The sequence below is a fragment of the Mytilus trossulus genome, chromosome 9 (assembly GCF_036588685.1).
Source record: "Mytilus trossulus isolate FHL-02 chromosome 9, PNRI_Mtr1.1.1.hap1, whole genome shotgun sequence".
NCBI classification, from domain to species: domain Eukaryota; kingdom Metazoa; phylum Mollusca; class Bivalvia; order Mytilida; family Mytilidae; genus Mytilus; species Mytilus trossulus.
Window position 1 is genome coordinate 61234942 of NC_086381.1, and position 17429 is coordinate 61252370.

The 17429-nt window shown below is 32.6% G+C and overlaps 1 protein-coding gene across 1 annotated transcript; it reads left to right on the forward strand.

Moving 5' to 3' along the window:
• The first annotated feature begins 1045 nt into the window (after positions 1 to 1045).
• Positions 1046 to 12705, forward strand: LOC134684821 (sulfotransferase 1C4-like). The gene is made up of 4 exons (XM_063544130.1): positions 1046 to 1373; positions 2042 to 2142; positions 11987 to 12159; positions 12630 to 12705. The coding sequence occupies exons 1-4, from the start codon at positions 1046 to 1048 to the stop codon at positions 12703 to 12705; spliced, it is 678 nt and encodes a 225-aa protein (XP_063400200.1).
• The last annotated feature ends 4724 nt before the right edge of the window (positions 12706 to 17429 follow it).

Sequence of the window (17429 nt, forward strand, 5' to 3'; positions counted from 1 at the left end):
AAAAGTCAGTGAAAACATGACATTGTGCTTTGCTAAGATACCGGATTCGGCATATTTCAGATCGATGAATGTGTATATGTATATAAAAGAAAAATACATTTACCGCCCTCATAAAACTAGTGTTTAGTTTGCTTTAAATTTGACTGATAACAAAATCAATATTAATAAAACAATATTCAAAGATCTAATTACAGTGCTGAATTGGTAACCTTTTTGAATGAGTTTATCTAAATGATTAATAAGTTTACCAGGATCGTTTGAAAATTTTCGTGAGATAAACAACATTTTATGTAAAAAAAAAAAAAGATGTGCTACATGTATCCCATTTGAAATAAGTTTTAAGGTACAACCTAACTTTAAAACCTATATCTATATATGGAAGAATTAAGTAAACTTTTAAGGTTTGAAGTATTTGTGGTAACGAAATCCCTTCCGTATGCATAGTTGTAAGAAGCATAGCTGGTGGCAGACGTGAGAAGCAGTGTCATCATATGCGCTGGAATGGTAACTCCTAGATATTCCAGTTCTCATGTTTGAAAGCTTGCTGACAATATTTGGTGTTTTTATTTTCTTTATCAAACATTTCCCGCACACAGAACAAGCCAATATTCCTAAGAACTTTCAACGTTTCTGATTCTGTCATTTTTCTTTGAGTTTGATCTTTAATCTCTTAATTTCCCATGATTCCCTTATAACAGCTCATAATAATAAAGAAAAACTATCATAAAGAAAAACCTCATCATAATAGAGAAAAAGCACATCATAATAAAGAAAAAGCTCATCATTATAAAGAAAAATTTCATAATGATAAAGAAAAAGCTCATCATAATAGAGAAAAAGCTCATCATAATAAAGAAAAAGCTCATAATAATAAAGAAAAACCTCATCATAATAAAGAAAAAGCTCATCATAATAGAGAAAAAGCTCATCATAATAAAGAAAAAGCTCATCATAATAAAGCAAAAGCTCATCATAATAAAGAATAAACTCATCATAATAGAGAAAAAGCTCATCATAATAAAGAAAAACCTCATCTTGATAAAGAATGAAGTACCATAAGGCAGTTACGGCGTTCCATATGTCAATAAGAAATAAAACAGAACTGGATACAAGTAGCAAAATTTCGACGATGTTAGAAGTTATTCCTGATCTCTCAGTCTTAGATGCACTGCCATCACAAAGGTTACTTAATACTCATTGTTCATTTAAATATCTACCAAAGAAGCATATCGAAAATAGATGCAAGATTATTCATATTATTAGAAACCCGAAAGATGTCTGTGTCTCGTTTTATTATCACGCAAAGAGTGACCCCGTACTGAACTTTACTGGATCCTGGGATGATTTTTTCAAAATGTGGATGTCAGACAAATGTAAGTTACCAGCATTCAAAATCACGAAAAAAACTAATTTATCTTGGCATTTATTCAAATGATCCACGTAATTTAACTGAAAAGGGAGCTACCTTTTGATTTTTATTAAGAGAGGGGGGGGGGGGGGGGGGGGGGGGGGAGGCTAGGATGAACATTTTTTGTCTTACCTTTTTATTGTTCACTCTATTCGGTCCTGTCTTCTTTTATTTTTAGTTTATATACTTTTTTTTCCAAGTGTCTCATCCTGCCATTTTTTTACTCAAAACGCCTGTCCTGCCTTTTTTTCAAATTTCATCCTTGCCCCCCCCCCCCCCCCCCCCCCCCCCCTCCCCCCATAAAAATAACTTGAGAAAAGCACGCTGTGAGTCTATTCGACCGTCTATTGCCTTCTTATTTTTATATATAAGGATATGTGGTATGCGTGCCAATGAGACAACTCACCGTCCAAGTCAAAATTTGTAAAAAGTAAACAACTGCAGGTCAAAGTACGGCCTTCAACTCTTCCAAGTTATTGCTATCTATCCATTTGGACTCATGCTTAATTTAACATCCTTGTGTCTTCTTAATTTGTTCACTAATTTTTTGCTCTTTTTCTCATTTCTATGGAAGAGTATTTTCGATTCTAATCAGTAGAATTAGATTGTTAAATCTATGTTATTCAATTGTAGGTGCCTATGGATCATGGTACAATTATGAGAAAGAAATGGAACAAGCAGAAAAAGATTTTCCTGGCATGATATTTACTTGCTACTTCGAAGAAATGAAAAAGGTATTTTTTGACACATTGCAATTATTTCCATTATGTTCATTTTTCCCAATACGCACATGAGCAACAAGACAGATGCCACATGTGAAACAGGATCTGCTTACCCTATCTATTTTTGGTGGGGATCGTGTTAATCAGTCTTTAGTTTTTTATGTTGTGTTTTGGGTACTGTTGTTTAGTTATCTTTTTCTTTTTAACCATGGAGTTGTCAGTTTATTTTCGACTTGTGAGTTTGGATGTCCCTTTGATATCCCTCTCCTCTCTTTTACAGTCAAAAACGTTTTACATCCAGGTTCTGCTGCTCATATAATTTACAGCTCAAGCAGGTGGTTAAAAATAATTTACACACCAAGCGTACATGCAAGTCTTCCGAAACAAAACATAAATTTCAGATTAAAGCAAAATGGTTGTGATTTGATTGCCAATGTTATAATAAAATTGAGAATTGAAATGGGGAATGTGTCAAAGAGACGACAACCCGACCAAAAAGCATAAAACAACCCAAGGCCACCAATGGGTCTTCAACACAGCAAGAAAATCTCGCACCCGGAGGCGGCCTTCAGCTGGCTCTTAAACAAAAATGTGTACTACTGTGGCGTGGTCATTTACATTAAAGATTTGATGGTCAGTTTTTAATCAGTTTAATGATCTTTCATCTTGTTTAATGTGACACTTTATACGATACATTAGTTGCACAGTTGAACTGCAATAGTTTATCCAAATAATCTAAGACCATTAATCAATGCCTTACATAAATTAAGAACATGTTTATAGCTGGATCTTGTGAGAAACTTTATGTATTGGTCAGATATATTGGAGTAGTAGCTTGAAGTAACATGTTGTTTTATAGAGCTGGAATTTAGTAACGTTTTGTATTTGAAGTTATAATTGTGAACCTTCAAATATATATTATATATACATGTACTTTTATAAGATTAAACATGTGAACATTAAGGAGACTTAGTTCAATTCTAACAGTGACTTAAATTTATGGTGGCATATATACAATAGCTAGTTCCCTATGTTAACGGGCAACATGGATTACGATCCCGGACACGTAGATCCGAAATAATAACAAAGTTCCTAAAACACACACCAGAAAGCCCCGTTATATCTGGTGGAGGTACCCGTGGTCAATATGTCAGTAACCGGAGTTATGATGTGTCTGAAATCTGGACGAATTACAAAGTTATCATGTGTTATGGCGTGTGCCGAAAACAGAAGCGATTTGGGCTTCCGTTCAAGAGAAACTATAGGATAACTGAAGTTGGAAATGTATGCCACGGAGAATTGAGTTAGGAACGTATTAATGTAAGTGACTTGCTGTAAATATTTGTAAACTTTTGTGTCAGTCATTTTGTTTCCTTGGTTATATGGAAACGCATTATCCTCGAACTTTGAAGAACATTAGAAGGACGCCTGTGAGAATTGCTGATGAATAGAAACCTGAGATGATTCTGAGATGTTAAAAAAAAACTAGCAGTAACTTGTATATCGAAACTTTTGTGTTGGTAACAATGTATATATGTACAATGTAAATAACAGAGTGGACTGGCGTATCCGTCGATCCGAAACCGGCAAAGAACCGTTATAAATGACAAGTTCCTGATGAAAGATTCGAAGAAGTGGCTCCGCACGTTCAAACCGAAGAAGTCATGTGGACAATATTTTCATGTTTGTAAATAACTTTAAGTTTTCATAAATATTTTTATCCATTCAGAATGTTTTATGCCTAGGTTTATTTTTGTTTTCTTGTATATTTCTTTTTGCATTTTTTTTTTGTATTACATATGTTTGATTAAGCTAATTTTTAATCTCTTGTTATTACGAGAGTGGGCGTATTGGGTGTAGTTAAGTTAACCGAGAAGGGTTGCTTATACTAGTTGGAGGTTCATGGGAGTGTCCATGTGAAGATGATTTACAGTGTTGGTAGTTCTATGGTGATACGGTCACATAGAAGTGAAAATTGCAGCTAATGAGATGCTGATTTTCTGAATTGGATTGCCCAGAGATAATGATTAGTTGATTTTAATTGATGCTTTTAATTATTTTATCATTTTGTTTACGCTTGGATTAACGGTCAAAATTCGCGATTAGACCTTACCATAATGTATTTGAATAGATTAATAATTGTCAAACTTGTGTTATATATTTTTATGATTTTTGTTTAGTGCCTCTTTTGTAGTTATAAATATCAAGAGTTTGAAGTTGAAAGGATAATTGTTAATTTAGATTTTAAGATTAATCTTTTTGCAAGTTTTCTACAACTATTCACGACGTAAATTGATAAATTACATGGTATAGCAATTATCATTTTTTTTTTATTATTATTAGTTGAGATTTTTTCAGTAGTTTTAGTTAAAAGAAAAATTTTATTTTTTAATGTTCACATTGCCTCCCCTTACTTTTTACTTGTATAATATTTTTGGTATGAATTTTTTTAATTCGAGTGAAAACGAATTTTGTTTAGCGGGGAGTGATGTGGCGTGGTCATTTACATTAAAGATTTGATGGTCAGTTTTTAATCAGTTTAATGATCTTTCATCTTGTTTAATGTGACACTTTATACGATACATTAGTTGCACAGTTGAACTGCAATAGTTTATCCAAATAATCTAAGACCATTAATCAATGCCTTACATAAATTAAGAACATGTTTATAGCTGGATCTTGTGAGAAACTTTATGTATTGGTCAGATATATTGGAGTAGTAGCTTGAAGTAACATGTTGTTTTATAGAGCTGGAATTTAGTAACGTTTTGTATTTGAAGTTATAATTGTGAACCTTCAAATATATATTATATATACATGTACTTTTATAAGATTAAACATGTGAACATTAAGGAGACTTAGTTCAATTCTAACAGTGACTTTATGGTGGCATATATACAATAGCTAGTTCCCTATGTTAACGGGCAACATGGATTACGATCCCGGACACGTAGATCCGAAATAATGACATAGTTCCTAAGGACACACACCAGAAAGCCCCGTTATACTACTTTAGTGAAAATGGACGTCACACCTCATACGGTCTGGTACATAGGCATTATATAGTTTTTCCACTTTTGTTTATATTCATTATGTTATTTAGTTTTGTAATTTAATGGGGTTTGCTGATGTCAACTTTTTTATTCAACAGGCACATGCTATTTTTACTTTATATATAGCTTCCTAGAAGATCAGGCAGGGTATATATAGCTTCCTAGAAGATCAGGCAGGGTAACTCTTGGCATTATGCCATATTACCTGGCTGGTAACTGTTTATGTGCTATTTACATTAAAATTGTAGCACTTTACAGTTGCTGGGTAGGTTAAAATATCTCATCATTAAGAACATGGCAGCAATAAAGAAGATGAGGCATGAAAAAATGAAACTGAAATGATGAGTTCCTTGGGTCATTGCCTATTTCAATTGTTGATGTAAAAGAAGTCCATACTGACCATGTACTTGTAAGTTTTACTATCTGGAATATGCTGTTTTACTTATATTATCAGCACTGACTTATTTAAGACTGTATGAAGTCATATAATTGCTTATCGCCACTTCATTTTCTGTCTGATCATGTGTGGCAATCATACCACATCTCATTTTTGTTGAGTCACCGACTTTTGTCATAGAAGGGAGACATCACGATTCTACATTTCATTGGCAACGGCTTCCACAAATATTCACTCTGCGGTTAAAGTTTTGTAAAAAAGAAACTTGATTATCCCTATTTTACTTATAAATGGAGTTTTTATTCTAGTAAACATTACAAATACTCTGTGGTTAAAGTTTAAAATTTTAATAACTTTCTTAAACTATCCTGGATTTGTACGAAACTTGGACAGAAGGTTGTTTATGATCAAAAGCTAAAAAAAATCTTATGGAGGAATTTAAATAGAGAAAAATAGTCAACAAATGACCGAACAACGCATTAATTTTATATCACTTGGAAACCACGGTAATTCATTGTAAGCACTGTAATAAATGTATTCAATCGTAGAAAGCATCATACATTCAAAATTAAAATTAAACTGAAGAAGATATGTGTGAGGAATGAAAATTATTTGTTCTTATTGCTGACAATAAAAAATTATGGACCGTTATTTAATATGACAAAACACTATAATCCCTAGGTCACTCACGCTTTTTGCATTTTAAAAGTAAGTGTAACAGATGTTGAATTTAATATATATTTGTACATTATTTTTTTGGAAAGATTAGAACTTGTTCTAAATCTTTACTTAGGCACCACCCTCCCTAACAACAGGACAGTTTAGCTACTGTTACTAAATGTATTCACACTAAAATATAGTTCCCTATGGTTCTCATGAATGTGCACATAATACACAAATAAACTGAAAAAACTAGGAATATTATTGGAGCAGTTCATTCAAGAATGCATGTAATTAAGGTGTGTTGATGTGCAGGCTTTTTTATAAACATTTTGATTAGGTAACTGGGTATTGATTCCACTAGTATGATTGACAACTGTCATTATCACTAAACAGTTAGAGACAAGGTGGACCCTTAATTAGAATGCCCCACCTCCTAAACTGCCAATCAAATTGACCACATTACCTATCAACCTCAGTCTTACATAGTTATACAGACCATTCAACACACATCTAATTCTTAATACACAAGTATTTGACCTCATAATTGAATACACAAATGTGTATATAAGATGTTTGATAATTATAAGGATGATAGATTTATGTATTGCCAATTACTTTTGATCTACATTACATAAAGTGATTCTGTAAATTATATCTGAAAGATAAATGAATAATGGATTAACAAGATCTTAAAAAAATTAAAATATGAATATAAATATGAATATATAAAAGGTATTCAAGTATGGCCTATAATTTACTTGATAATTTTCCAATAATCATCTGTAATTAATCAACAGTTTAGATTAGATATAGGAAGATGTGGTGTGAGTGCCAATGAGACAACTCTCACTTTTTTATCAGGAATTGGCTTGAAACAGTTTTAAAACTTGTAAACTTTTAATTATTACAAACCATTGTTTATTAGTTTATTTCCCATCAATCATTATGTCTATTTTAGTCATTTGAATTTTTATTAGAAGTAAATATATATTTTTGCAATCAAGAAATAATCCACATTTCAATAAAATAAGTTTTTTAATTGGTTTATGTTGAAAAATAAAATTGAAAATGCCCTGTGTTGAAAAATACTTAAAAATTTGATCAAAATGCACTCTAAAACTTTTAATTTTCAATGCCATATAACCTCTATTTCAACTTACAAAATGCCCCAAAACAACATTTTTAGATTATATTTGTTGGCACTTTAAAGCTTTTAGCTGGATGTCTTACAAGGATAGTTGATAACAATTACTAGAAGAATTTTTGCATTTTTTTGTTTTTTTAAAACATGTTCTGAACCGGCAACATAATTTTGATTAGATATTAACTGCAGTTTAAATAAAATTGCGCAAATTTAGAGACTCATACATGTGTATTATTTAATTTGAGCTCATTTTATCCTCACAATGGAAAAGCAAGTTTCCTTCTAAAGACCTGCTGTAAATGCAATTTTCAGCAACAGTGCTCTATAAATGTTCATTTTATCCCACCATACCTTAATATGAAATAATTCAAACTACTGTTCTAATCTTTCCATGAGTGATATCCATCACTTTGATTATATGTAACAGTTAACTGTTACAATTGAGATACTTGTAAGTTCATATCATTTTAATTTAAACCAAATTATTGGACCATGATAGTTTTTTTATATCCAAACTTAAAAAAACATATTGCTTTGATTCCCTTTACCAATATATCAAAGATATATTATGATTTAAAAGATGGTTAAATTCGTGCTTATAGCATAAATTTGTAACAATATTATTTCATAAATTAATTGTAAATTCTTGCAATACAATCTTACCATGAGATTTTAAAATAATAAAATATACAATTAATGGGTGCAAAATTCATTCTATAACATCAAAGAGATGTTAAAGATATATTTATCTCTATATTTTGTTTAGTGTTTTTATGTTGCAAATATGTCAATGGTTGATTTTGCGGTCACAATTTAACAAATAGAATTTCTGTAAATTTATTCTTGCATATCTGACACTGATTACTGGTATAAATGGGGTTGCAAAAAAGGGTTATATTACTACTGAAATTTGGAGATTTTGTTATTGCATTGTTAGATTTGTAAGATCACAGACTGAAAACTCATAAGTTTGTAAAAGTAAAATCTATTTTTGTCTAACATTTGTCTAAGTTAATTACAAAATGTAGAGTAATTTTTCTTCCTTAATTTCTGTTGGAATATTATGCTTGCAATTTTTTTTCAGATATATCAGAGTATACATGGTACATTGTATACACTTAAATGTATCTTGTTAAGTTTAAAGATTATAGGTTCTTTTAAAATGAAAAGTCACATGTTGACAAAATTGTATTTAACATGATCATTGCAGATACATGTAGATTGAAAGCTTTGCCGTTTTTAGTTAATCAATATAAGGTCCCATAAATAAAAACGGACACATCTTATATATCTTGAGTACTTTTATTCACTCACACAAAGTGTAAATATTCTTATAAATTTTAAAAACACCGGCTTTTATATTTAAAAAACGTATTATATCATCTATCATTAAGCGCGGAAACAACCCTCGCTTTCCCCGGTACCGATTCAAAATCGTTATCTTTGTTGCGCTTTAAAATATTGCCGACGATAGAATTTTCGTTTAATTTTCAATATTTTGACCTAGCACAACCTTTTAATCTCAAACAAATGCCACCAACTGAGGAAAATTATTTTAAGAATTTAAATACGATCATAAATCTTGCTGGGGGTTTCTCCAATTTTGTTTCTGAGAGTCATACGAGGTAAGCAAAGATGACAAAATCACGGAATTTGACCTTCAAAGACGTAAAATCATTCTAAATAAACATTTTTAACAAACTGTTCTGACCCCCAGCACTTTTAAGTGACACTGGTAGTTGCTTAACCTATTATTAAAATTTGGATGAGAATGGTGAAGGGTAAAAGGTTGTGCTCGAGCCAAATACAGACGACAGTTTTAACATATGAAAATGGCATGTCACGTGACAGTGTTAGGGTCACGGGGTCATATTTTTATGTTCAGTGATGAGAAATCAGACGGCCTTTCGTTATTGTCCATGTACGACTATGAAATATTTGACATTAAGCCGATTCTGACAATTCCGTTTTCACCCCCCTTTTTTCGTCAAATTTACAAAATTGCGTCCTTAATGTAGCTGCGTTTATGGTGGCATATATACAATAGCTAGTTCCCTATGTTAACGGGCAACATGGATTACGATCCCGGACACGTAGATCCGAAATAATAACAAAGTTCCTAAAACACACACCAGAAAGCCCCGTTATATCTGGTGGAGGTACCCGTGGTCAATATGTCAGTAACCGGAGTTATGATGTGTCTGAAATCTGGACGAATTACAAAGTTATCATGTGTTATGGCGTGTGCCGAAAACAGAAGCGATTTGGGCTTCCGTTCAAGAGAAACTATAGGATAACTGAAGTTGGAAATGTATGCCACGGAGAATTGAGTTAGGAACGTATTAATGTAAGTGACTTGCTGTAAATATTTGTAAACTTTTGTGTCAGTCATTTTGTTTCCTTGGTTATATGGAAACGCATTATCCTCGAACTTTGAAGAACATTAGAAGGACGCCTGTGAGAATTGCTGATGAATAGAAACCTGAGATGATTCTGAGATGTTAAAAAAAAACTAGCAGTAACTTGTATATCGAAACTTTTGTGTTGGTAACAATGTATATATGTACAATGTAAATAACAGAGTGGACTGGCGTATCCGTCGATCCGAAACCGGCAAAGAACCGTTATAAATGACAAGTTCCTGATGAAAGATTCGAAGAAGTGGCTCCGCACGTTCAAACCGAAGAAGTCATGTGGACAATATTTTCATGTTTGTAAATAACTTTAAGTTTTCATAAATATTTTTATCCATTCAGAATGTTTTATGCCTAGGTTTATTTTTGTTTTCTTGTATATTTCTTTTTGCATTTTTTTTTTGTATTACATATGTTTGATTAAGCTAATTTTTAATCTCTTGTTATTACGAGAGTGGGCGTATTGGGTGTAGTTAAGTTAACCGAGAAGGGTTGCTTATACTAGTTGGAGGTTCATGGGAGTGTCCATGTGAAGATGATTTACAGTGTTGGTAGTTCTATGGTGATACGGTCACATAGAAGTGAAAATTGCAGCTAATGAGATGCTGATTTTCTGAATTGGATTGCCCAGAGATAATGATTAGTTGATTTTAATTGATGCTTTTAATTATTTTATCATTTTGTTTACGCTTGGATTAACGGTCAAAATTCGCGATTAGACCTTACCATAATGTATTTGAATAGATTAATAATTGTCAAACTTGTGTTATATATTTTTATGATTTTTGTTTAGTGCCTCTTTTGTAGTTATAAATATCAAGAGTTTGAAGTTGAAAGGATAATTGTTAATTTAGATTTTAAGATTAATCTTTTTGCAAGTTTTCTACAACTATTCACGACGTAAATTGATAAATTACATGGTATAGCAATTATCATTTTTTTTTTATTATTATTAGTTGAGATTTTTTCAGTAGTTTTAGTTAAAAGAAAAATTTTATTTTTTAATGTTCACATTGCCTCCCCTTACTTTTTACTTGTATAATATTTTTGGTATGAATTTTTTTAATTCGTGTGAAAACGAATTTTGTTTAGCGGGGAGTGATGTGGCGTGGTCATTTACATTAAAGATTTGATGGTCAGTTTTTAATCAGTTTAATGATCTTTCATCTTGTTTAATGTGACACTTTATACGATACATTAGTTGCACAGTTGAACTGCAATAGTTTATCCAAATAATCTAAGACCATTAATCAATGCCTTACATAAATTAAGAACATGTTTATAGCTGGATCTTGTGAGAAACTTTATGTATTGGTCAGATATATTGGAGTAGTAGCTTGAAGTAACATGTTGTTTTATAGAGCTGGAATTTAGTAACGTTTTGTATTTGAAGTTATAATTGTGAACCTTCAAATATATATTATATATACATGTACTTTTATAAGATTAAACATGTGAACATTAAGGAGACTTAGTTCAATTCTAACAGTGACTTTATGGTGGCATATATACAATAGCTAGTTCCCTATGTTAACGGGCAACATGGATTACGATCCCGGACACGTAGATCCGAAATAATGACATAGTTCCTAAGGACACACACCAGAAAGCCCCGTTATACTACTTTAGTGAAAATGGACGTCACACTAAAATTCAAAACATATAAATGAACTAAAATAAAAAAATAAATAAAACAAGATTTCGGACAGGCGAAAAACTTCGGCGGGTTTAACATGTTTTGTGAGATCTCAACCCTCCAATGTAATAAGTATACACCAGAAACCAAATAACGTTTTATCTTAAGGGGAGTGAGTTAAGTCTTAGAAAAAACAGTTGAGCGTTTTAATCCTATAGTATGAGTAAGCAGAAATCAAGCTTTTGAACGATCAAAATTAGTGTTTGTCAAACTGCTATATATCCAACCAAATTATTCCTGTAAATTGTGCGGTTCAAGTGTTCAAATCTCTAGAAATTTTCATATTTTTGTAAACAGGTCAAAGTAAATATTTTGTCAAAACTTTATGAAAATTAAACGAGCCAAATCTGTTTTAGTCAAAGTGTTCGGTACCCCCTTAAATGACCTTTTGATTAAAATTATATGACAGGCAAAACATTGGACTTTACAGATAAGGTCACGTGGTATCAATGTGTTAGCTCTAATGAAGTTATATTTGATTCTATTTAGGATAGTAAAAGAGAGATACAGCGATTGGCTAATTTTCTAGGTATACCATGCACCGAAAAGACTATAGAAAATATTGCCGGAACAACGTCCTTTAATAATATGCAGCAAAATAAACTAGATATCACGAAAGTAGTTTCTGGAAAAGGCTTCATTTATAGAAAGGGTAAGATAATGTAAGATAGTACACAGAGATTACAAAATGTGCATTGTTTTAACAATCAAATTTAGTAAAATAACCTTTTAATTTAGTTTCAAAATTCCTTACGGTTTTGCTTTTTTTATCCTGCTGTACAATACCAGATTAGGTTGCTAGTGATCTTTAGAGGATACGAAAAGGAATTAAAGGGACTGACATCATCTTAAGCTATGCATTAACCAAACTCAATATTCGGAACTCATTTGCGCCAATTTACCCGTACAGATATCTACCATTAATATTAATGATTAATATTAATTTTTATTTTTGGCTTAAAAGTGTCATATGTTCGGAGATATGCAGATGAGCATCTGGAAATAATGAAATGACTTGAAATGAAAGCGAAAAAAACTTTTTGCTTTGCTGAATATTTATTACAAGATATGCCAAAAGAGAAGGAAAAAGAAGCTTTTGCTGATTATATTTTATCCACATATGTTGACACAGTGCTTTGTTTCCACCATCCGTATGGGCTGAAACTCTATCTACCACAAGACGTAACAGTAACGAAGCAGAAGCATAACACAGGGATTATTATGAACTGTTTTATGCATTTCATCCTTCAATGTTTGTACAAATGTATGTTTCAGAAAAAGAAAAAATCAGTTGCCGTGTTAACTGCTGGTTCCAAGTCCGAACAAAGGAGGAGGAAAGTCATTTTTCTTCTAATTGGCGAAAATGATACCATGCAATTTTGAAAACAGGTAGCGCAAAGGTAGAATTGGAGAAAAAATATTGTGGCGCAAAAGAACGTAATTTTGGCGCAAACGGATCTCTCCCCATGATGCGTACATGCAATTTATCCTTGTAAATCATCCAATGCCCACAACTACCCATCTATCCCCCCTTTTTTTTTAGAAATCCAATTTCTATTTATTCTATTTATGAATAAATTTCTTTCTGAAATACAACCCTATTCCTGCAAAATAAAATCTGCTCCAAATCATGTACATGTATGCATAGTCAAAGCAGGTACTTGATGAATATCCTATAGTCAAAGTAGGTACTTCATGACTACCCTGGTCATAGCAGGTACTTGATGAATATCCAATAGTCAAAGCAGGTACTTGAAGAATATCATATAGTCAAAGCAGGTACTTGATGAATATCCTATAGTCAAAACAGGTTCTTCATGACTATCCTGTAGTCAAAGCAGGTACTTTGTGAATATACTGTAGTCAAAGCAGTAACTTGATGAATATCCTATAGTCAAAGCAGGTACTTGATGAATATCATATAGTCAAAGCAGGTACTTGATGAATATCATATAATCAAAGCAGGTACTTAATGAATATCCTATAGTTAAAGCATGTAATTGATGAATATCCTGTTATCAAAGCAGTAACTTGATGAATATCCTGTAGTCAAAGCAGGTACTTGATGAATATCCTATATTCAAAGCAGGTAATTGATGAATATCCTTTTATCAAAGCAGTAACTTGATGAATATCCTATAGTCAAAGCAGGTACTTGGTGAATATCCTATAGTCAAAGCAGGTACTTGATGAATATCCTATAGTCAAAGCAGGTAATTGATGAATATCCTGTTATCAAAGCAGTAACTTGATGAATATCCTGTAGTCAAAGCAGGTACTTGATGAATATCATATAATCAAAGCAGGTACTTGATGAATATCCTATAGTCAAAGCAGGTCTTTGGTGAATATCCTATAGTCAAAGCAGGTACTTGATAAATATCCTATAATCAAAGCCGGTCTTTTGTGAATATCCTATAGTCAAAGCAGGTCTTTGGTGAATATCCTATAGTCAAAGCAGGTACTTGATGAATATCCAATAGTCAAAGCAGGTACTTGGTGAATATCCTATAGTCAAAGCAGGTACTTGATGAATATCCTATAGTCAAAGCAGGAACTTGGTGAATATCCTAGAGTCAAAGCAGGTACTTGATGAAAATCCTATAGTTAAAGCAGGTAATTGATGAATATCCTGTTATCAAAGCAGTAACTTGATGAATATCCTGTAGTCAAAGCAGGTACTTGATGAATATCCTATATTCAAAGCAGGTAATTGATGAATATCCTGTTATCAAAGCAGTAACTTGATGAATATCATGTTATCAAAGCAGGTACTTGATGAATATCCTATAGTCAAAGCAGGTACTTGGTGAATATCCTATAGTCAAAGCAGGAACTTGTTGAATATCCTATAGTCAAAGCAGGTAATTGATGAATATCATGTTATCAAAGCAGTAACTTGATGAATATCCCGTAGTCAAAGCAGGTACTTGATGAATATCCTGTAATGAAAGCAGTAACTTGATGAATATCCTGTAGTCAAAGCAGGTACTTGATGAATATCCTATAGTTAAAGCAGGTACTTGATGAATATCCTGTTATCAAAGCAGTAACTTGATGAATATCCTATAGTCAAAGCAGGTACTTGGTGAATATCCTATAGTCAAAGCAGGTACTTGATGAATATCCTATAGTCAAAGCAGGTAATTGATGAATATCCTATTATCAAAGCAGTAACTTGATGAATATCATGTAGTCAAAGCAGGTACTTGATGAATATCCTATAGTCAAAGCAGGTACTTCATGACTATCCTGTAGTCAAAGCAGGTACTTGATGAATATCCTATAGTCAAAGCAGGTACTTGATGAATATCATATAGTCAAGGCAGGTACTTGGTGAATATCCTATAGTCAAAGCAGGTAATTGATGAATATCCTGTTATCAAAGCAGTAACTTGATGAATATCCTGTAGTCAAAGCAGGTACTTGATGAATATCCTATAGTCAAAGCAGGTACTTGATGAATATCCTGTAATCAAAGCAGTAACTTGATGAATATCCTATAGTCAAAACAGGTACTTGATGAATATCCTATAGTCAAAGCAGTTACTTCATGACTATCCTGTAGTCAAAGCAGGTACTTGATGACTATCATATAGTCAAGGCAGGTACTTGATGAATATCCTATAGTCAAAGCAGGTAATTGATGAATATCCTGTTATCAAAGCAGTAACTTGATGAATATCCTATAGTCAAAGCAGGTACTTGATGAATATCCTGTTATCAAAGCAGTAACTTGATGAATATCCTATAGTCAAAGCAGGTACTTGATGAAAATCCTATAGTCAAAGCAGTTACTTCATGACTATCCTGTAGTCAAAGCAGGTACTTGATGAATATCCTATAGTCAAAGCAGGTACTTGATGAATATCCTATAGTCAAGGCAGGTACTTGGTGAATATCCTATAGTCAAAGCAGGTACTTGATGACTATCATATAGTCAAAGCAGATACTTGATGACTATCCTATAGTCAAAGCAGGTACTTGATGAATATCCTGTAGTCAAAGTAGGTACTTGAGAAATATCCTATAGTCAAATCAGTAACTTGATGAATATCCTATAGTCAAAGCAGATACTTGATGAATATCCTGTAGTCAAAGCAGGTACTTGATGAATATCCAATAGTCAAAGCAGGGACTTGATGAATATCCTATAGTCAAAGCAGGTACTTGATGAATATCCAATAGTCAAAGCAGGTCAAAGCAGGTACTTGATGAATATACAATAGTCAAAGCAGGTACTTCATGAATATCAAATAGTCAAAGCAGGTACTTGGTGAATATCCTATAGTCAAAGCAGATACTTGATGAATATCCTTTAATCAAAGCAGGTACTTGATGAATATCCTATAGTCAAAGCAGGTACTTGGTGAATATTCTATAGTCAAAGCAGATACTTGATGAATATCCTGTAGTCAAAGCGCTAATAGGTTTTTCCCCCCTCTTAGAACACATAGGTACTACCAGAGACATATGCAAGAAAACAATATAAAATCATGTTCTAAAAGGTGCAACGTGTAACAAACGTATAAGACGCGAATAAGAAACGAATAAGTAACAGGGTAACAGTCAAGCGCTGAACGGGTACATACGCGCTTATAGGGGTAAATTACCCCTTAGAACCAAAATTTAACACCAGTGACAAGAAAACAATTGAAAATCATTTTTTAAATGTGCAACGTATAATACACGTATTAGACGCGAATAAGGAACGAATAAGTAACAGGGAATCAGTCGAGCGCTGAAACTGCTACATAAGCGCTGATAGGGTTATATCACCTCTTAGAAACGAAATCTACCACTAGAAACAGGAAAACAATTTAAATCCTTTTTTTAAAGGTCCAACGTATACCACTCGTATTAAACGCGATAAAGGAACGAATAGGTAATAGGGTATAAACCGAGCGCTGGAACGGGTACATACGCGCTAATAGGGTTATTTCATCTCAAAGAACACATAGTAACCACCAGCGACAAGAACACAATTGAAAATCATTTTCTAAATTGTGCAACGTATAATACGAGTGTTTTAAACAAGGTATTAGTCAAGCTCCGAAACGATGTACACCCCTCTATTAACATGTTTTATAGCTGACCATGCGGTATGGGCTTTGCTAATTGTTGAAGGCCGTTTCGTTACCTATAGTTGTAAATGTCTGTGTCATTTTGGTCTATTGTGTCATTGGCGATCATACCACATCTTCATTTTTATACAAGCGCTAAAAGGTGATTTCACCTCTTCGAACCAAAAACCAGATCTTCAAACATACCAATATAAAACATTTAAAAGGTAGAACGTATACAAATAAAATAAGAAACAAAAAAGTATCTAACATAAAGCAACAGGGTCGGTTGAGCACAAACACATATAAATAGGTCATAAAAAGGTCATTTTACCTCAACAAATTTAGAACTATTACCAGATATAAGAATATAAACAACTAACTAGAGGCTCTAAAGAGCCTGTGTCGCTCACCTTGGTCTATGTGCATATTAAACAAAGGACACAAATGGATTCATGACAAAATTGTATTTTGGTGATGGTGATGTGTTTGAAGTTCTTACTTTACTGAACGATTTTGCTTCTTACAATTATATCTATCATGAACTTTGCCCATTAGTAACAGAGAACTATATTTGGTAAAAATTTACATAAATTTACCAAATTAATGAAAATTGTTAAAAATTGACTATAAAGGGCAAAAATTCCTTAAGGGGTCAATTGACCATTTAGGTCATGTTGACTTATTTGTAGATCTTACTTTGCTGAACATTATTGCTGTTTACAGTTTATCGCTATCTATAATAGTATTCAAGATAACCAAAAACGGCAAAATTTCTTTAAAAATTACCAATTGGAGGGCAGCAACCCAACAACCAGTTGTCCAATTCATCTGAAAAATTCAGGGCAGATAGATATTGACTTGATTAA

Excerpts from the sequence above, each read along its gene's own strand:
- LOC134684821 (XM_063544130.1), top strand. The coding sequence starts at position 1,046 with ATGAAGTACCATAAGGCAGTTACGGCGTTCCATATGTCAATAAGAAAT. Across the intron at positions 1,374-2,041 it reads AATGTGGATGTCAGACAAAT|GTGCCTATGGATCATGGTAC; the intron begins GTAAGTTACCAG and ends ATTCAATTGTAG. Across the intron at positions 2,143-11,986 it reads ACTTCGAAGAAATGAAAAAG|GATAGTAAAAGAGAGATACA; the intron begins GTATTTTTTGAC and ends GATTCTATTTAG.